Raw genomic sequence first — 20,101 nt, 5'->3', positions numbered from 1 at the left:
GTGTCCATCCCGTGTCCATGTGTCCGTGTCCGCGTGTCCGTGTGTCCATCCCCTGTCCGTGTGTCCGTCTCTCCGTCCCTGTCCGTGTGTCCGTCCTGTGTCCGTGTGTCCGTCTGTCCGTCCGTGTCCCCGTGTCCGTCTGTCCGTCCCTGTCCACGTGTCCGCGTGTCCATCCCCTGTCCGTGTGTCCGTCCCTGTCCGTGTGTCCGTGTCCCCGTGTCCGTCTGTCCGTCCCTGTCCACGTGTCCGCGTGTCCATCCCCTGTCCGTGTGTCCGTCCCTGTCCGTCTGTCCGTCCCTGTCCGTCCCCGTGTCCATCCCCTGTCTGTCCGCTTGTCCGTCCCTGTCCATCCGTGTGTCCGTCCCTGTCCGTGTGTCTGTGTTTCTGTGTGTCCATCCCCTGTCCGTGTGTCCGTCTGTCTGTCCCTGTCTGTCCGTGTGTCCATCTGGTGTCCATCTGTCCGTCTGTCCCCGTGTCCATCCCTGTCCGTGTGTCCATCCATGTCCGTGTGTCCGTCCCTGTCCGCGTGTCCGTCTGTCCCCCTGTCCGTCCGTGTGTCCATCCCGTGTCCGTGTGTCCGTCCCTGTCCGTCCGTGTGTCCATCCCGTGTCCGTGTGTCCGTCCCTGTCCGTGTGTCCATCCCGTGTCCGTCCCTGTCCGCGTGTCCGTGTGTCCATCCCCTGTCCGTGTGTCCGTCCCTGTCCGCGTGTCCGTGTGTCCGTGTGTCCATCCCGTGTCCGTGTGTCCGTCCCTGTCCGCGTGTCCGTGTGTCCGTGTGTCCATCCCCTGTCCGCGTGTCCGTCTGTCCGTCCGTGTGTCCGTGTGTCCGTGTGTCCGTCCCGTGTCCGTGTGTCCGTGTGTCCAGGCTGCTGCTGCGGGTGCGGGCGCTGCATTTCCTGCGGCACGAGGTGATCGGGGGGGACCAGGCCGAGCGCGTCCTGGCCGGGGCCAGCGCCAGGTGAGACCAAATTGGGGTGAAAAACGGCGATTTTGGGGCTCTGGGGGGGATTGTGGGGGCGGTGCCAGCATTTACTGGGGACTTTTGGGCTTTTTTGGGGATTTTTGGGGATTTTTGGGCAGTTTTGGGGATTTTTGGGCATTTTTTTCAGTGTTTTTCGGGTGGTTTTGGGGCATTTTGGGGGTTTATGGGGGAGGTTTTGGGGCATTTTTGGGGTTTCAGGGGTGGTTTTGGGGGCATTTTTGGGGTTTCAGGGATGGTTTTGGGGGCAATTTTGGGGTTTTTGGGGTGGTTTTGGGGGCATTTTTGGGGTTTTTGGGGGTATTTTTGGGGGCATTTTTGGGGTTTTTGGGGTGGTTTTGGGGGTGGTTTTGGGGCATTTTTTTGGGGTTTTGGGGCGTTTTTGGGGTTTTCGGGGGTGGTTTTGGGGCATTTTTGGGGTTTTTGGGGTGGTTTTGGGGCATTTTTGGGGTGGTTTTGGGGCGTTTTTGGGGTGGTTTTGGGGGTGGTTTTGGGGCATTTTTGGGGTTTTTGGGGTGGTTTTGGGGCATTTTTGGGGTGGTTTTGGGGCGTTTTTGGGGTGGTTTTGGGGGTGGTTTTGGGGCATTTTTGGGGTTTTTGGGGTGGTTTTGGGGCATTTTTGGGGTTTTTGTCGGTTTAAGGCCCTTTCTGGGCGAGTTTTAGGGATTTTGGGGTGCTCTGGGGTGCTTTTCAGCGGGATTTTGGGGGCGTTTTTGGGGGTTTTTGGGGCTCTTAACGGGGCAGTTTTGGGGTCACTCTTTCAGGCTCCCTAACCCCATTTTTGGTGTCCCCCATCCCAAATTTTGCCGTTTTTCACCCCATTTTCCCCATTCCTGACCCATTTCTCCCATCTCTGACCCATTTTTCCCATCCCTGACCCGTTTTCCCCCTTTTTCACCCATTTTCCCCGTTTCTCACCCCATTTTTGCCATTTTCCCGTTCCTGACCCGTTTTCCCCGTTTTCCCCCCATTTCCCCGTTTCTCACCCCATTTTCCCCGTTTTTCACCCATTTCCCCGTTTTTCCCCCCGTTATTTCCCCATTTTCCCGTTTTCCCCGTTTCTCACCCCGTTTTCCCCGTTTTTCCCCGTTTTTCCCGTTTTCCCCGTTTTTCCCCCCGTTTCTCACCCCATTTCCCCGTTTTCCCCGTTTTTCCCCCCGTTTTTCCCCCCGTTATTTCCCCGTTTTTCCCCCCATTTTCCCCGTTTTTCCCGTTTTCCCCGTTTTTCCCCCCGTTTTTGCCATTTCCCTGTTTTTCCCCCCGTTTTTGCCGTTTTCCCCGTTTTTCCCCCCGTTATTTCCCCGTTTCTCACCCCATTTTCCCGTTTTCCCCGTTTTTCCCGTTTTTCCATTTTCCCGTTTTCCCCGTTTTTCCCCCCGTTTTTCACCCCGTTATTTCCCCGTTTTTCCCCCATTTCCCCGTTTCTCCCCCCGTTTTTGCCATTTTCCCGTTTTTCCCGTTTTCCCCGTTTTCCCCCATTATTTCCCCGTTATTTTCCCGTTTTCCCCGTTTTCCCCGTTTTCCCCCCGTTTTTCCCATTTTCCCGTTTTTCCCCCATTATTTCCCCGTTTTCCCCCATTTTCCCATTTTCCCCGTTTTTCCCCCATTATTTCCCCGTTTTCCCCGTTTTTCCCGTTTTCCCCGTTTTTCCCCCCGTTTCTCACCCCATTTTCCCCGTTTTTCACCCGTTTTCCCGTTCCTGACCCATTTTCCCATTTTCCCCGTTTTTCCCCCATTATTTCCCCGTTATTTCCCCGTTTTTCCCGTTTTCCCCGTTTTTCGCCCCGTTTTTCCCGCCCCCCCCAGCGATGTCCAGCTCTGCCTCCCCCTCCCGGAGCAGCCGGAGCCGCCCTCGCCCTGGTGGGACCCGGAGGCCGACAAATCCCTGCTCCTGGGGGTGCTCAAACACGGTATTGGGGCTAAAAACAGCGATTTTGGGCAATTTCATAAATATAGAATGTATGGGTTATGGGGCCCTGCTCCTGGGGGTGCTCAAACACGGTATTGGGGCTAAAAACTGCGATTTTGGGCAATTTATAATTATAGAATGTATGGGTTATGGGGTCCCTGCTGCTGGGGGTGCTCAAACACGGTATCGTTTGGGGCTAAAAACAGCAAATTTGGGCAAATTCACAATTATAGAGTGTATGGGGCCCTGCTCCTGGGGGTGCTCAAACACGGTATCGTTTGGGGCAAAAAACAGTGACTTTGGGCAAATTCAGAAAATTTATAATTATAGACTGTATGGGTTATGGGGCCCTGCTCCTGGGGGTGCTCAAACACGGTATCGTTTGGGGCTAAAAACGGCAAATTTGGGCAATTTCAGAAAATTTATAATTATAGAATGTATGGGTTACGGGGGCCCTGCTCCTGGGGGTGCTCAAACACGGGATTGATTGGGGCGAAAAACGGCAAATTTGGGCAAATTCACAATTATAGAGTGTCCCTGCTAGTGGGGGTGCTCAAACACGGTATTGGGGCAAAAAAACCCGATTTTGGGCAAATTCACAATTATAGAGTGTCCCTGCTACTGGGGGTGCTCAAACACGGTATCGATTGGGGCTAAAAACCCTGATTTTGGGCAAATTCACATTTTTGGGGTTATTTCCGTGGGTTTTGGCTGTCATTTGGCCTGGGATTTTCTATGGGATTTTTGCTGCTTTTTGCCTTTTTCTCGGATTTTTTTTTTGCCATTTTTTTGTTAATAAATCCCATTTGGGGTTATTTTGGGTTATTTTGGGGTTATTTCAGTGTAATTTGGGTCTATTCAGGGCTATTTCCATGGGGTTTTTTGCTACTTTCTCCGGTTTTTTTGCAGGTTTTGTTAACCAATCCCAATTTTGGGGTGTTTTTCCCCATTTTTAGGCTACGAGCGGTACCAGAGCATGCGGGCAGACCCCGCCCTGCCCTTTGGGGTTATTTTGGGTTATTTCAGTGTAATTTGGGTCTATTCAGGGCTATTTCCATGGGGTTTTTTGCCGTTTTTTGCAGTTTTTGTTAACCAATCCCAATTTTGGGGTGTTTTTCCCCATTTTTAGGCTACGAGCGGTACCAGAGCATGCGGGCAGACCCCGCCCCGCCCTTTGGGGTCATTTCAGTGTAATTTGGGTGTATTTAGGGCGTATTCAGGGCTATTTTCATGGGGGTTTTGCCGTTTTTTGCAGTTTTTGTTAACCAATCCCAATTTTGGGGTGTTTTTCCCCATTTTTAGGCTACGAGCGGTACCAGAGCATGCGGGCAGACCCCGCCCTGTGTTTCCTGGCCAGGGCCGGGGGTCCCGATGCCGCGGCCGTGGCGGCCGAGCAGCGCCTGGAGGGGCCCGAGGGGTGAGCGGGGCCAAATTGGGGCAAATTCGGGGCGGTTTGGGACAATTTGGGGCAGTTTGGGGAGATTGGGACAATTCGGGACAGTTTGGGGCAGTTTGGGCAGTTTGGGACAATTCGGGGCAGTTTGGGGCGGATTGGGGCGGTTTGGGACAATTCGGGGACAATTTGGGGCAGTTTGGGCAGTTTGGGCAGTTTGGGACAATTCGGGACAGTTTGGGGCAGTTTGGGCAGTTTGGGACAATTCGGGGCAGTTTGGGACAATTCGGGGACAATTTGGGGCAGTTTGGGCAGTTTGGGCCAATTCGGGGCAGTTTGGGGAGATTGGGCCAATTCGGGGCCAATTCGGGGCAGTTTGGGGCGGTTTGGGCAATTTGGGACAATTCGGGGCCCATTCGGGGCAGTTTGGGGAGATTGGGACAATTCGGGGCAGTTTGGGGGGATTTGGGCGGTTTGGGGGGATTTTGGGGTGGTTTTGGGGCATTTGTGGAGTTTTGGGTGGTTTTGGGGGGATTTTGGGGGGATTTGAGGGGTTTTGGGTGTTTTCTGGGCTGGTTTTTGGGTGGTTTCTGGGCTGATTTTGGGGTGGTTTTTTGGGCTGATTTTGGGTATTTTTTGGGCTGATTTTGGGGTGTTTTTGGGGCTGATTTTGGGTGGGTTTTGGGGTGTGTTTTGGGCTGATTTTGGGGTGGTTTTTTGGGTGTTTTTTTTTGGGTGTTTTTTTTTGGGTGTTTTTTGGGTTTTTTTGGGCTGATTTTGGGTGGTTTTTGGGGCTGTTTTTGGGGCTGATTTTGGGCTGTTTCTGGCTATTTTTGGGCTGATTTTTGGGTGGTTTTAGGGTGATTTTGGGTGCTTTTTGGGGCTGTTTCTGGGTGGGTTTTTGGGTGGTTTTTGGGCTATTTTGGGCTGATTTTTGGGTGGTTTTTAGGGTGATTTTGGGTGCTTTTGGGGCTGTTTCTGGGTGGTTTTTTGGGCTGATTTTGGCCTGTTTTTTGGGCTATTTTTGGGCTGATTTTTGGGTGGTTTTTAGGGTGATTTTGGGTGCTTTTGGGGCTGTTTCTGGGTGGTTTTTTGGGTGGTTTTTGGGTATTTTTGGCTGATTTTGGTGGTTTTTAGGGTGGTTTTGGGGCTGTTTCTGGGTGGTTTTTTGGGCTGTTTTTGGGCTATTTTTGGGCTGATTTTTGGGTGGTTTTTAGGGTGATTTTGGGTGCTTTTGAGGCTGTTTCTGGGTGGTTTTTTGGGTGCTTTTGGGGCTGTTTCTGGGTGGTTTTTGGGTGGTTTTCGGGTGTTTTTGGGCTGATTTTGGCCTGTTTTCGGGCGTTCTGACTCGTCCCGCCTTTGCGTTGGCTCGTGCCGCCCCGAACCCCCCAGATTTGGGGTTTTTCCCCCAAAAGGGCGCCCCTGATGACCCAGCCATGCTAATACCGACCGGCCCCGGGCCGGGCTGAGTTCAGCTCCGGGCTGAGGCGCCCCCGGCTCCGCTCTGGCCTCAGCTCCGGCCCTTCGGGGCCTCCCGGGCCCTTTGGGCTCAATCCGGGCGGTTTTGGGTCCCCCCAGGGCCGATTTCGACAAAGACCCCGAGGACCCCGAGTACAAAGCCCTGCAGGGAGGCGAGGAGGTAAAAACCCCAAAATCCCCCCCAAATCCCCCCAATTGCCCCAATCCGGGGTTTTCCCCCCAAAAAGGGGAGCGGCCCCCCCCCCACCCCCGCCCGGGGTTTTGGGGGGCCCTGGTGACCCCGTGACCCCCCCAGAGTGACCCCCTGGACCCCCTGGCCGGGCTGGATGGAGGACATCGCCGTGGTGGACGGCGACGAAGGTGAGGCGCCCCAAAATGCTCCAAAATCCCCCAAAATCGGCCCAAAATCGGCCCAAAATCCAACAGAACCCTTTGAGACCCTTCAGAACCCTTTGAAACCCTTTGAAACCCCCAAAATCCCCCAAAATCGGCCCAAAATCCAACAGAACCCTTTGAGACCCTTCAGAACCCTTTGAAACCCTTTGAAACCCCCAAAATCACCCAAAATCGGCCCAAAATCCAACAAAATCCTTTGAGACCCTTCAGAACCCTTTGAGACCCTTTGAAACCCCCAAAATCACCCAAAATTGGCCCAAAATCGGCCTAAAATTGAACAGAACCCTTTGAGACCCTTCAGAACCCTTTGAAATCCCCAAAATGCCCCAAAATCCCCAAAATCGGCCCAAAATCCAACAGAACCCTTGAGACGCTTTGAAACCCCCAAAATCACCCAAAATCACCCCAAATCGGCCCAAAATCGAACAGAACCCTTTGAGACCCTTCAGAACCCTTTGAAACCCTTTGAAACCCCCAAAATCCCCCAAAATCAGCCCAAAATCCAACAGAACCCTTTGAGACCCTTCAGAACCCTTTGAAACCCTTTGAAACCCCCAAAATCACCCAAAATCGGCCCAAAATCCAACAAAATCCTTTGAGACCCCTTCAGAACCCTTTGAGACCCTTTGAAACCCCCAAAATCACCCAAAATTGGCCCAAAATCGGCCTAAAATTGAACAGAACCCTTTGAGACCCTTCAGAACCCTTTGAAATCCCCAAAATGCCCCAAAATCCCCCAAAATCGGCCCAAAATCCAACAGAACCCTTTGAGACGCTTTGAAACCCCCAAAATCACCCAAAATCACCCAAAATCGGCCCAAAATCTAACAGAACCCTTTGAGACCCTTCAGAACCCTTTGAAACCCTTTGAAACCCCAAAATCCCCCAAAATCAGCCCAAAATCCAACAGAACCCTTTGAGACCCTTCAGAACCCTTTGAAAACCCTTTGAAACCCCCAAAATCACCCAAAATCGGCCCAAAATCGGCCCAAAATCCAACAAAATCCTTTGAGACCCTTCAGAACCCTTTGAGACCCTTTGAAACCCCCAAAATCACCCAAAATTGGCCCAAAATCAGCCTAAAATTGAACAGAACCCTTTGAGTCCCTTCAGAACCCTTTGAAACCCCCAAAATCGGCCCAAAATTCAACAGAATCCTTTGAGACCCTTTGAAATCCCCCAAAATCCAACAGAACCCTTTGAGACCCTTCAGAACCTTTGAAACCCTTTGAAACCCCCAAAATCACCCAAAATCGGCCCAAAATCCAACAGAATCCTTTAAAACTCTTTGAAATCCCCAAAATCGGCCCAAAATCGGCCCAAAATCCAACAGAACCCTTTGAGACCCTTCAGAACCCTTTGAAACCCCAAAATGCCCCAAAATCCCCCAAAATCAGCCCAAAATTGAACAGAACCCTTTGAGACCCTTCAGAACCCTCTGAAACCCTTTGAAACCCCCAAAATCAGCCCAAAATCAGCCCAAAATTGAACAGAACCCTTTGAGACCCCTTCAGAACCCTTTGCTATCAGAGGTATCCCAAAATCGGCCCAAAATCACCCCAAAATCCAACAGAATCCTTTGAAACCCTTTGAAATCCCCAAAATCACCCCAAAATTCAACAGAATCCATCAAAACCCTTTAAAATCCCCCAAAATCAGCCCAAAATCCAACAGAATCCATCAAAACCCTTTGAAATCCCCCAAATGGGCCCAAATTCCGGCAGGATCGGCTCCAGGGTCCCGGAATTGCCCGAAATCCTCAGGAATTGCCCCAAATTCCGGCCTCGGGGAGCCGGGCTGTGCGCAGAGCCCCAGAAATGCCCCAAAATGGCCCCAAAATTGCCCAAAGTTCGCGTTTCTTGCTCCGCTTCCCCCCCACAGTTCCCAAATCCCCTGGAATTTCTCCATGGGACCCCCAAAGTGACCCCAAATCCCCCAAAGTGACCCCAAATCCCCCAAAGTGACCCCAAACCCCCCAAATCCCCCAAAGTGACCCCAAATCCCCCAAAGTGACCCCAAACCCCCCAAATCCCCCTGAACTCACCCCAAATCTCCCCAAAGTGACCCCAAACCCCCCAAAGTGACCCCAAATCCCCCAAAGTGACCCCAAACCCCCCAAATCCCCCTGAACTCACCCCAAATCTCCCCAAAGTGACCCCAAACCCCCCAAAGTGACCCCAAACCCCCAAAGTGACCCCAAATCCCCCAAAGTGACCCCAAACCCCCCAAATCCCCCAAAGTGACCCCAAACCCCCAAAGTGACCCCAAATCCCCCAAAGTGACCCCAAACCCCCCAAAGTGACCCCAAACACCCAAATCCCCCTGAACTCACCCCAAATCTCCCCAAATCCCCCAAACTGAACCCAAACCCCTCAAACAGACCCCAAATCCCCCAGAGTGACCCCAAATCTCCCCAAACTGACCCCAAACCTCTCAAACTGGCCCCAGACCCCTCAAACAGACCCCAAACCCCCCAAATCCCCCTGAACTCACCCCAAATCTCCCCAAAGTGACCCCAAACCCCCTCAGTGACCCCTCATTGTCGGCCCCCCGGCTCAGCACCATCATCATCCTCATCATCATCCTCATCATCATCCTCCTCCTCTTCCTCATGGCCTTCAGCCCCGGCCCTCACCGCCCGTTCACCCCAAACTGACCCCAAATCCCCCTAAATTCACCCCAAATCCCCCCAAACTGACCCCAAACCCCCCCAAACTGACCCCAAATCCCCCCAAACTGACCCCAAATCCCCCTAAATCCCCCCCAAACTGACCCCAAATCCCCCTAAATCCCCCCAAACTGACCCCAAACCCCCCAAACTGACCCCAAATCCCCCAAACTGACCCCAAACCCCTAAATCCCCTCTTTCCCCCCAGGCTCAGCACCACCACCCTCCTCCTCCTCCTCGTGGCCCCCGGCCGCGGCGCTCACGGCGCGTTCACCCCAATGTACCCAAACCCCCCAAACTGACCCCAAACCCCCCCCAAACTGACCCAAACCCCAAACTGACCCCAAACCCCCTTTTCCCCCCAGGCTCAGCACCACCACCCTCCTCATCCTCCCCGTCGTGGCCCCCGGCCGCGGCGCTCACGGCGCGTTTCCGGCGCCTGCTGGGGGCGGCGCAGCGGGGCCGGGCGCCGGGGCCGGGGCCGGGGCCGGCGCAGGGGAGCCCCCGGGAGCGCCCCCCGAGCCCCCCGAGCCCCCACGGAGGGACGGGAACGGGGACGGGGACGGAGCAGCAGCGGCGGCGGCAGCGGCGCGGCCACGACCCCGCCCGGCGCGACAAGCAGCAGCGGTAACGGGGCCGATTCGGGGAGTTTGGGGGAAATTGGGGCGTTTGGGGGCGTCCGGGGGCGTCGGGAGGGGCGGGAATGGACTCGGCAGCCTCAGAAACCCCCCCGGGGAGGTTTGGGGGCGCTTTGGGGTTTTTCAATGGGGTTTTCAATGGGGTTTTCAATGGGGTTTTTCAATGGGGTTTTTCAATGGGGTTTTTCAATGGGGTTTTCAATGGGGTTTTCAATGGGGTTTTTCAATGGGGTTTTTCAATGGGGTTTTTGGGGGTTTTTCAATGGGGTTTTGAATGGGGTTTTTCAATGGGGTTTTTGGGGGTTTTTCAATGGGGTTTTTCAATGGGGGTTTTCAATGGGGGTTTTCAATGGGGTTTTCAATGGGGTTTTCAATGGGGTTTTCAATGCGGTTTTTCACTGGGGTTTTCAATGGGGGTTTTCAATGGGGTTTTTCAATGGGGTTTTCAATGGGGTTTTCAATGGGGTTTTTCAATGGGGTTTTTCAATGGGGTTTTCAATGGGGTTTTCAATGGGGTTTTTTTGGGGTTTTTCAATGGGGTTTTTCAATGGGGTTTTCAATGGGGTTTTTCAATGGGGTTTTCAATGGGGTTTTTTGGGGTTTTTCAATGGGGTTTTTCAATGGGGTTTTCAATGGGGTTTTTTGGGGTTTTTCAATGGGGTTTTCAATGGGGTTTTCAATGGGGTTTTTTGGGGTTTTTCAATGGGGTTTTCAATGGGGTTTTCAATGGGGTTTTCAATGGGGTTTTTTGGGGTTTTTCAATGGGGTTTTTCAATGGGGTTTTCAATGGGGTTTTTTGGGGTTTTTCAATGGGGTTTTCAATGGGGTTTTTCAATGGGGTTTTCAATGGGGTTTTTTGGGGTTTTTCAATGGGGTTTTTCAATGGGGTTTTCAATGGGGTTTTTTGGGGTTTTTCAATGGGGTTTTCAATGGGGTTTTCAATGGGGTTTTTTGGGGTTTTTCAATGGGGTTTTCAATGGGGTTTTTCAATGGGGTTTTCAATGGGATTTTCAATGGGGTTTTTCAATGGGGTTTTCAATGGGGTTTTTCAATGGGGTTTTTTGGGGGTTTTCAATGGGGTTTTTCAATGGGGTTTTTCAATGGGGTTTTCAATGGGGTTTTCAATGGGGTTTTTCAATGGGGTTTTTCAATGGGGTTTTCAATGGGGTTTTCAATGGGGTTTTTCAATGGGGTTTTTCAATGGGGTTTTTCCATGGGGTTTTCAATGGGGTTTTCAATGGCGTTTTCAATGGGGTTTTTCCCATTTTCTGGCGGATTTTTTGCGGGTTTTCTTCGGCTGTATTTTACCATTTTTTTCTGGATTTTTCCCATTTTCTCCGTTTTTTCCCTTTTTTGTCGGAATTTTTGCGGGGTTTTTTCGCCCTTTTTTCCTGTTTTCTCTCGTTTTTTCCCATTTTCTCTCGTTTTTTCCCATTTTCTCTGTTTTTTTCCTGTTTTCCCTGATTTTTTCCCAATTTCTCAGTTTTTTTCCCATTATCTCTGTTTTTTCCCTGTTTTCTCTGGATTTTCCCCATTTTCTCTGTTTTTTTCCTGTTTCTCTGATTTTTTCCCAATTTCTCCAGTTTTTTCCCAATTTCTCCAGTTTTTTCCCATTTTCTCTGGCTTTTTCCCATTTTCTCCGGTTTATTCCCATTTTCTCTGTTTTTTTCCCATTTTCTCTGGCTTTTTCCTGTTTTTTCTTGTTTTTTTTCCCATTTTCTCTGTTCTTTTCCTGTTTTCCCTAATTTTTTCCCAATTTCTCAGTTTTTTTCCCATTATCTCTGTTTTTTCCCTGTTTTCTCTGGATTTTCCCCATTTTCTCTGTTTTTCTCCCATTTTCTCTGTTTTATTCCCATTTTCTCTGGTTTTTTTCCCATTTTCTCTGATTTTTTCCCAATTTCTCCACTTTTTTCCATTTTCTCTGATTTTTTCCCTGTTTTCTCTGGCTTTTTCCCAATTTCTCCGGTTTTCCCCTGTTTTCCCTGGTTTTCCCCTGTTTTCTCTGGTTTTTTCCCATTTTCCCTGGTTTTTGCCTGTTTTCCCTGGTTTTTGCCCATTTCCTCTGTTTTTTCCCATTTTCCCTGTTTTTTCCCATTTTCTCTGGTTTTTCCCACCCTCAGGGTGGTTTTGGGTTCTTTTCCCCCATTTTCCCACCATTTTCCCACCGATTTTGACCATTTTTTCACCGATTTTCCCCATTTTTTCACCGATTTCCCCCGTTTTTCCCCCGTTTTTCACCGTTTTCCCCCTTTTCTCCCCGTTTTCCAGCTGGACCCGCCGCGAGCAGGCCGATTTCCTGCGCGTGGCCTCCACCTTCGGCGTGGAGCTGGAGCCGGGCTCGGGCCGGTTCCGCTGGGGCCGGTTCCGCGCCCTGGCCAACCTGGAGCGGCGCTCGGACGAGGAGCTCACGCGCTTCTACCACGGCTTCGTGGCCATGTGCCGCCAGGTCTGCCGCCTGCCGCCCGCGCCCGCCGACGGTAATGGGGATGAAAGCGCGGATTTCGGGCAATTCGGGGCATTTCTGGGGGTTTTGGGGCGGTTTGACCCCAAAATCAGGAGCTTTAAGGGGTCTCTGCCGCCTGCCGCCCGCGCCCGCCGACGGTAATGGGGATAAAAACACGGATTTCGGGCAATTCGGGGCATTTCTGGGGGTTTCGGGGCGGTTTGAACCGAAATCGGGAGGTTTGACCCCAAATCGGGAGGTTTGACCCTAAATCAGGAGGTTTGAGCCCAAATCAGGAGGTTTGAGCCCAAATCAGGAGGTTTGACCCCAAATCGGGAGGTTTGACCCCAAATCGGGCGGTTTGACCCCAAATCGGGAGGTTTGACCCCAAATCAGGAGGTTTGACCCCAAATCGGGAGGTTTGAGCCCAAATCGGGAGGTTTGACCCCGAATCGGGAGGTTTGACCCCAAATCAGGAGGTTTGACCCCAAATCGGAGCCTTTGACCCCAAATCAGGAGGTTTGACCCCAAATCGGGAGGTTTGACCCCAAATCAGGAGGTTTGACCCCAAATCAGGAGGTTTGACCCCAAATCCAGAGGTTTGACCCCAAATCCAGAGGTTTGACCCCAAATCGGGCGGTTTGACCCCAAATCGGGAGGTTTGAGCCCAAATCGGAGCCTTTGACCCCAAATCCAGAGGTTTGACCCCAAATCCAGAGGTTTGACCCTAAATCGGAGCCTTTGACCCCAAATCGAGGGCTCTGAACCCAAAATCAGGAGGTTTCAGGGGTCTCTGCCGCCCGCACCCGCAGACGGTAATGGGGCTAAATCCCCCAGTTTTGGGCAATTTGGGGCAATTTCTATCCCAGATTTAACCCTTCCTATCCAACCCTTCCTATCCTGCATTTAACCCTTCCAGTGCCGCATTTAACCCTTTATATCCCGTATTTAACCTTTTCCATCCCATATTTACCCTTTTCTATCCCATGTTTAACCCTTCCTATCCCACATTTACCCCTTCCAGTGCCCCATTCCCTCCATTTCTATCCCATTCCCATCCCGTTTCCATCCCGTTTCCATCCCATTTCCTGTCCATTTTCCCCTGTTTTTTCCCCCATTTTCCACCATTTTAACCCCGTCTCTCCCCATTTTTCCCCCGTTTCTCCCCATTTTCCCCCATTTTAACCCTGTCTCTCCCCATTTTCCCCCGTTTTCCCCCATTTTTCCCCATTTTTCCCCGTCTCTCCCCATTTCCCGTTTTAACCCCGTCTCTCCCCATTTTAACCCCATTTTCCCCCCATTTTAACCCCATTTTAACCCCATTTTCCCCCCATTTTAACCCCATTTTCCCCCATTTTAACCCCGTCTGCTCCCCATTTTCCCCCATTTCTCCCCATTTTCCCCCATTCTAACCCCGTTTCTCCCCATTTCCCCCGTTTTAACCCCGTCTCTCCCCATTTCCCGTTTTAACCCCATTTTCCCCCATTTCTCCCCATTTTCCCCCGTCTCTCCCCATTTTCCCCCGTTCTAACCCCGTCTGTCCCCATTTTTACCCCATTTTAACCCCATTTTCCCCCATTTTAACCCCATTTCTCCCCATTTCTCCCCGTTCTAACCCCGTCTCTCCCCATTTTTACCCCATTTCTCCCCATTTTCACCCCGTCTCTCCCCATTTCCCCCGTTCTAACCCCGTCTCTCCCCCTCTCCCTCCCTGCCCTCAGCGCCCCCGTCGCCGCCCTCGCCGTCGCCCTCGCCGTCGCCGGCCCCGCTGGCGGTGTCGCCGGCGCTGGCGCTGCGCTGCCTGCGGCGGCTGGCGCTGCTGCGCTGCCTGCGGGAGCGCGTGCTGCCGCACCCGGCGCTGGGCTCGCTGCTGGCGCGGCTGCCGCCCCCCGGCGCGCTGCTGCCGCCCTGGTGGCTGCGCGGCGTGCACGACGCGGCGCTGCTGCGGGCGGCGGCGCAGCACGGCCTGCGGGGGGCGCTGCTGCGCGGGGGCATCGCCCCGGGGCTGCCCGCGGACGGAGGCGCCGGCGGCGGCAGGAGGAGGAGGAGGAGGAGGAGGAAGAGCAGGAGCGCAGCAGCAGCGGCAGCAGGAGGAGGAGGAGGAGGAGGAGGAGACAATGGGGAGGAGGAGGAGAGCGACGAGGAGGAGGAGGAGGAGGAAGAGGAGGAGGAGGAGGGAGGTGGGTTTGGGGCTCCTGAAATATGGGGGAGGAGGAGGAGGAGGAGGGGAAAAGGGGAGAAAATTTGGGGGAACAAGGGGAGAAAAAGGGATCCCAAATTTGGGGGGGGAAAGGGGAGAAAAAGGGATCCCGAATTTGGGGGGAAAAGGGGAGAAAAAGGGATCCCGAATTTGGGGGGGAAAGGGGAGAAAAAGGGATCCCGAATTTGGGGGAAAAGGGGAGAGAAAGAAATCCCAAATTTGGGGGAATAGGGGAGAGAAGGGGATCCCAAATTTGGGGGGGGAAAGGGGAGAAAAAGAGATCCTGAATTTGGGGGGAAAAGGGGAGAAAATTTGGGGGAACAAGGGGAGAAAAGGGGATTCCAAATTTGGGGGGAAAGGGGAGAGAAGGGGATCCCGAATTTGGAGGGAAAAGGGGAGAAAAAGGGATCCCGAATTTGGAGGGAAAAGGGAGAGAAGGGAATCCCGAATTTGGGGGGGGAAAGGGGAGAAAATTTGGGGGAAAAGGGGAGAGAAAGAAATCCCAAATTTGGGGGGAAAAGGGGGAGAAGGGGATCCCAAATTTGGGGGAAAAGGGGAGAGAAGGGGATCCCGAATTTGGGGGGAAAAGGGGAGAAAATTTGGGGGAACAAGGGAGAGAAAGAAATCCCAAATTTGGGGGGAAAAGGGGAGAAAATTTGGGGGAAAAGGGGAGAGAAAGAAATCCCAAATTTGGGGGGAAAGGGGAGAGAAAGAAATCCCAAATTTGGGGGGAAAAGGGGAGAAAAAGGGATCCCGAATTTGGGGGGAAAGGGGAGAAAAAGGGATCCCAAATTTGGGGGGAAAAGGGGAGAAAAAGGGATCCCAAATTAGGGGGGAAATGGAGAGAAGGGGATCCCAAATTTGGGGGAAAAGGGGAGAAAAGGGGATCCCAAATTTGGGGGGAAAAGGGGAGAAAAAGGGATCCCGAATTTGGGGGGAAAAGGGGACAGAAGGGGATCCCAAATTTGGGGGGAAAGGGGAGAGAAGGGGATCCCAAATTTGGGGGGAAAAGGGGAGAAAAAGGGATCCCGAATTTGGGGGGAAAAGGGAGAAAAAGGGATCCCGAATTTGGGGGGAAAAGGGGAGAAAAAGGGATCCCAAATTAGGGGGGAAATGGAGAGAAGGGGATCCCAAATTTGGGGGAAAATGGGAGAAAAGGGGATCCCAAATTTGGAGGGAAAAGAGGATCTCAAATTTGGGGGAAAAGGGGAGAAAATTTGGGGGGAACAGGGGAGAGAAGGGAAACCCAAATTTGGGGAAAAAGGGGAGAGAAGGGGATCCCAAATTTGGGGGGAAAAGAGGAAAGAAAGGGATCCCAAATTTGGGGGGAAAAGGGGAGAAAATTTGGGGGGGAAAGAGGAGAGAAGGGGATCCCAAATTAGGGGGGAAAAGGGTGTTTGGGGGGGGGGGCTGAAATTTGGGGGGAAAATGGGGAGTTTGGGGCTCTGAATTTGGGGGGAAAATGGGTGAAAAGGGGGAGCCCGAATCTGGGGGGAAACGGGGATCCCAAATGTTTGGGGTTTGTAGGGAAAGGGCGATGATAAAAAATGAGGAAAAAAAGCCCAAATTTGGGGTCAGCAAAGGGGAAGAAAGGGGAGGAGCTCCCAAAACTCAGGGGAATTGGGGGGAAAAGGGGAATTTGGGAAGGGGGGGATTTTTTGGGGGCATTTTCAGCGGTTTTGGGTCTCCCCTGGCGCAGGGCCGGAGCTGCTGGGGGCCGAGGACGAGGAGGAGGAGGAGGAGGAGGAAGAGGAGGGGGAGGACGAGGATTCCCCTCCCCCCTCGGGCGAGGGCGGCTCCCCCAAACCGCCCCTCCCCCACCCCACAGCCACGGCGGGGGCGCCCCAAAATCTCCTGTATTGGCCCAAGGTAATGGGAACAAAACACACCCAAAAAACCCCTAAAAACCACCTTAAAAACACCCAAAAAACACCCAAAAACCCCCCAAAATCTCCTGTATTGGCCCAAGGTAATGGGAGCAAAAAACACCCAAAAAAGTCAAAAAAAACACCTTAAAAACACCCAAAAACCACCCCAAAATCTCCTGTATTGGCCCAAGGTAATGGGAGCAAAACACACCCCAAAAATCTCAAAAAAACCACCTTAAAAACTCCCAAAAAACCCCCCAAAATCTCCTGTATTGGCCCAAGGTAATGGGAACAAAACACACCCAAAAAACCCTAAAAACCACCTTAAAAACACCCAAAAACCACCCCAAAAACCCCCCAAAATCTCCTGTATTGGCCCAAGGTAATGGGAACAAAAAACACCCAAAAAAAGCCCTAAAAACCTCAAAAAACCACCTCCAAAAAACACCCAAATAACCCCCAAAAAACTCAGGGAAAAAAATACCAAAATACCCCCAAAAAATCCCCAAAATACCCTAAACACACCCACAACCCAAAAACCATGGAAAAAACCCTGAAATATCCCAAAACCCCAAAAAAACCAAAAAAAATCACCCCCAAAATTCCCAAAACCCAAAAAACCTCCCAAAACCTCACAATACTTCAAAAATAACAAAGAAAACCCTATAAAATCCCGAAAAATTAAAAAAAACCCCAAAACCTCCCAAAACCCTAAAAACAAACAAAAAAACTCCCATAAAATCCCCAAAAATTAAAAAAAAAACCCAAAACAAAAAAAAAAACCATAAAATCCCCAAAAATTAAAAATAAAACCCAAAAACCTCCCAAAACCCAAAAACTAAAACAAAAACCCCATAAAATCCCCAAAAATTAAAAATAAAAACCAAAAACCTCCCAAAACCCTAAAAATTAAAAAAAAACCCATAAAATCCCCAAAAATTAAAAATAAAAACCAAAAACCTCTCAAAACCCAAAAACCAAAAAAATACCCCGTAAAATCCCCAGAAATAAAAAAATCCCAACAACCTTCCAAAACTCAAAAAAAAACCAACAAAAAAAAAAACAATTAAAAAAAAAAAAAAAAAACAAAAACCCAAAAAACATTAACTCCAAAAACCCCACAAAAATCCCTAAAAAAAAACCATCCAAAAATTCCCTCAGAATCCAAGGAGCACCAAATCCCCTGCAAAAAGAACCAAAAACTAGAAACCCCAAACCCCCCCAAATTCGGGGCTCCCGCCATCCAAGAAGGCCCCAAAAGGGCCCCAGAAAGGCCCCAAAAAGGGCCCCAAAAAGGCCCCAGAAGGCCCCAAAAAGGGGCCCAGAAAGGCCCCAAAAAGGGCCCCAGAAGGCCCCAAAAAGGCCCCAGAAGGCCCCAGAAAGGCCCCAGAAGGCCCCAGAAAGGGCCCCAAAAAGGCCCCAGAAGGCCCCAGAAAGGGCCCCAAAAAGGGCCCCAAAAAGGCCCCAGAAGGCCCCAAAAAGGGCCCCAAAAAGGCCCCAGAAGGCCCCAAAAAGGGCCCCAAAAGGGCCCCAGAAGGCCCCAAAAAGGGCCCCAGAAGGCCCCAAAAAGGGCCCCAAAAAAGGCCCCAAAAAGGCCCCAGAAGGCCCCAAAAAGTGCCCCAAAAGGGCCCCAAAAAGGGCCCCAGAAGGCCCCAAAAAGGGCCCCAAAAAGGCCCCAGAAGGCCCCAAAAAGGCCCCAGAAGGCCCCAAAAAGGGCCCGGAAGGCCCCAAAAAGGCCCCAGAAGGCCCCAAAAAGGGCCCCAAAAAGGCCCCAAAAAGGGCCCCAAAAAGGGCCCCAGAAGGCCCCAAAAAGGCCCCAGAAGGCCCCAAAAAGGGCCCCAAAAAGGCCCCAGAAGGCCCCAGAAGGCCCCAAAAGGCCCCAGAAGGCCCCAAAGAGTGGATTTTCCCAAAAGCGCCGTTTTTCCCCCCAGGACCGGGCGCTGATCCGGAGGCTGGACCTGATCTGCCGGGCGGTGCTGACGGCGGGGGAGGGGCCGCCCCCCCCGGAGGATTTCGGGGGGGTCCCGGGGGGGCTCCCCGAGCCCTGCCCCGCCCCCGCCCCCGCCCCGCCCCGGGGCCGCCACCCGGACAAGGAGTTCACGGTGCAGATCAAGGACGTGAGTGGGGCCGGCCCAAAACCGGCGCTTTTCACCCCAAAATCCCCTCCCTTTTAAACCCTTGGAAATTTACCCAAAAACGGTGCTTTTCACCCCAAAATCCCACCCCTGGTAACCCTATGGCGCCGGGCCCAAAAACGGGGGTTTTCACCCCAAAATCCCCTCCCTTTTAAACCCTTGGAAATTTACCCAAAAACGGGGGTTTTCACCCCAAAATCCTGTCCCTGGTAACCCTATGGCGCCAGGCCCAAAAACGGGGGTTTTAAACCCAAAACCCTGTCCCTGGTAACCCTATGGCGCCAGGCCCAAAAACGGCACTTTTCACCCCAAAATCCCACCCCTGGTAACCCTATGACGCCGGGCCCAAAAACGGGGGTTTTCACCCCAAAACCCTGTCCCTGTTACACCTTTGGTGTTCTACCCAAAAACGGCGCTTTTCACCCCAAAACCCCGTCCGTGTTACACCTTTGGTGTTCTACCCAAAAACGGCGCTTTTCACCCCAAAACCCTGTCCCTGTTACACCTTTGGGGTTTTACCCAAAAACGGCGCTTTTCACCCTAAAATCCTGTCCCTGTCACCGTATGGCACTTGACCCAAAAACGGCGCTTTTCACCCCAAAATCCGGTCCGTGTTAACCCTATGGCACCGGGCCCAAAAACGGCGCTTTTCACCCCAAAATCCCACCCCTGGTAACCCTATGGCGCTGGGCCCAAAAACGGCGCTTTTCACCCCAAAACCCTGTCCCTGTTAACCCTATGGCGCTGGGCCCAAAAACGGCGCTTTTCACCCCAAAACCCCGTCCGTGTTACACCTTTGGTGTTTTACCCAAAAACGGCGCTTTTCACCCCAAAACCCTGTCCCTGTTAACCCTATGGCGCTGGGCCCAAAAACGGCGCTTTTCACCCCAAAATCCTGTCCCTGTTATACCCTCAGTGCTTTACGCACACCCCCAAATCCAGGGGTTTTCACCCCAAAATCCCATCCCTGTGAAGCCCTTGGTGTTTTACCCACACCCCCAAATCCAGGGGTTTTCACCCTAAAATCCCAACCCTGTGATGCCCTTGGTGTTTTACCCAAACTCCCAAAGCCGAGGTTTTTCACCTCAAAATCCTGCCCCTATGAAATCCTTGGTGTTTACCCAAACCCAGCATTTTTCACCTCAGAATCCCATCCCTGTTAAACCCTCGGTGCTTTACCCAAACCCAGCATTTTTCACCCCAAAATCCCATCCCTGTTAAACCCTCGGTGCTTTACCCAAACCCCCCGAGTTCCCCTTACAATTTTCTTACCTTTTCCTTTCACGCAATTCCTTCCCCTCACGATTTTCCTGCTTCTCCTCCATCTTGTGGCGCCGTCCCCTCATGATTTTCCCGCCTTTTTCTGTCACGTGACTCCGTCCCCTCACGATTTTTCCACCTTTTCCCCTCACGATTTTTCACCTTTTCCCCTCACGATTTTTCCACCTTTTCCCCTCACGATTTTTCCATCTTTTCCCCTCACGATTTTCCATCTTTTCCCCTCACGATTTTCTATCTTTTCCCTCACAATTTTTCCATCTTTTCCCCTCACGATTTTTCCACCTTATCCCCTCACAATTTTTCCACCTTTTCCCCTCACGATTTTCCACCTTTTCCCCTCACGATTCTTCCACCTTTTCCCTCACAATTTTTCCATCTTTTCCCCTCACGATTTTTCCATCTTATCCCCTCATGATTTTTCACCTTTTCCCCTCACGATTTTTCCACCTTTTCCCCTCACAATTTTTCCATCTTTTCCCCTCACGATTTTCTATCTTTTCCCTCACGATTTTTCCATCTTTTCCCCTCACGATTTTTCCACCTTTCCCTCACAATTTTTCCACCTTTTCCCCTCACGATTTTTCCACCTTTCCCTCACGATTTTTCCACCTTTTCCCCTCACAATTTTCCCGCCTCTCCTCCATTTTGTGATCCCATCCTCTCACGATTTCCCACCTTTTCCCCGCACGATTTTTCCACCTTTTCCCATCAC

The 20,101-nt window shown here is 51.9% G+C and overlaps 1 protein-coding gene across 1 annotated transcript in view; it reads left to right on the top strand.

The window, feature by feature from the left end:
• Positions 1-20,101, top strand: part of CHD8 (chromodomain helicase DNA binding protein 8) — a 59,420-nt gene that overhangs the window by 36,918 nt on the left and 2,401 nt on the right. Inside the window, exons 25-35 of the mRNA XM_066570167.1 lie at positions 866-958; positions 2,786-2,889; positions 4,191-4,305; positions 5,860-5,920; positions 6,056-6,120; positions 9,033-9,088; positions 9,190-9,451; positions 11,731-11,939; positions 13,627-14,085; positions 15,805-15,974; positions 17,905-18,090. Coding sequence (XP_066426264.1) covers positions 866-958; positions 2,786-2,889; positions 4,191-4,305; positions 5,860-5,920; positions 6,056-6,120; positions 9,033-9,088; positions 9,190-9,451; positions 11,731-11,939; positions 13,627-14,085; positions 15,805-15,974; positions 17,905-18,090 — 1,780 coding nt within the window. The remainder of the gene's footprint in view (positions 1-865; positions 959-2,785; positions 2,890-4,190; positions 4,306-5,859; positions 5,921-6,055; positions 6,121-9,032; positions 9,089-9,189; positions 9,452-11,730; positions 11,940-13,626; positions 14,086-15,804; positions 15,975-17,904; positions 18,091-20,101) is intronic.

Source organism: Molothrus aeneus, unplaced genomic scaffold, assembly GCF_037042795.1.
Source record: "Molothrus aeneus isolate 106 unplaced genomic scaffold, BPBGC_Maene_1.0 scaffold_240, whole genome shotgun sequence".
NCBI classification, from domain to species: Eukaryota; Metazoa; Chordata; class Aves; order Passeriformes; family Icteridae; genus Molothrus; species Molothrus aeneus.
This window is presented reverse-complemented; position numbering and strand designations above follow the sequence as displayed.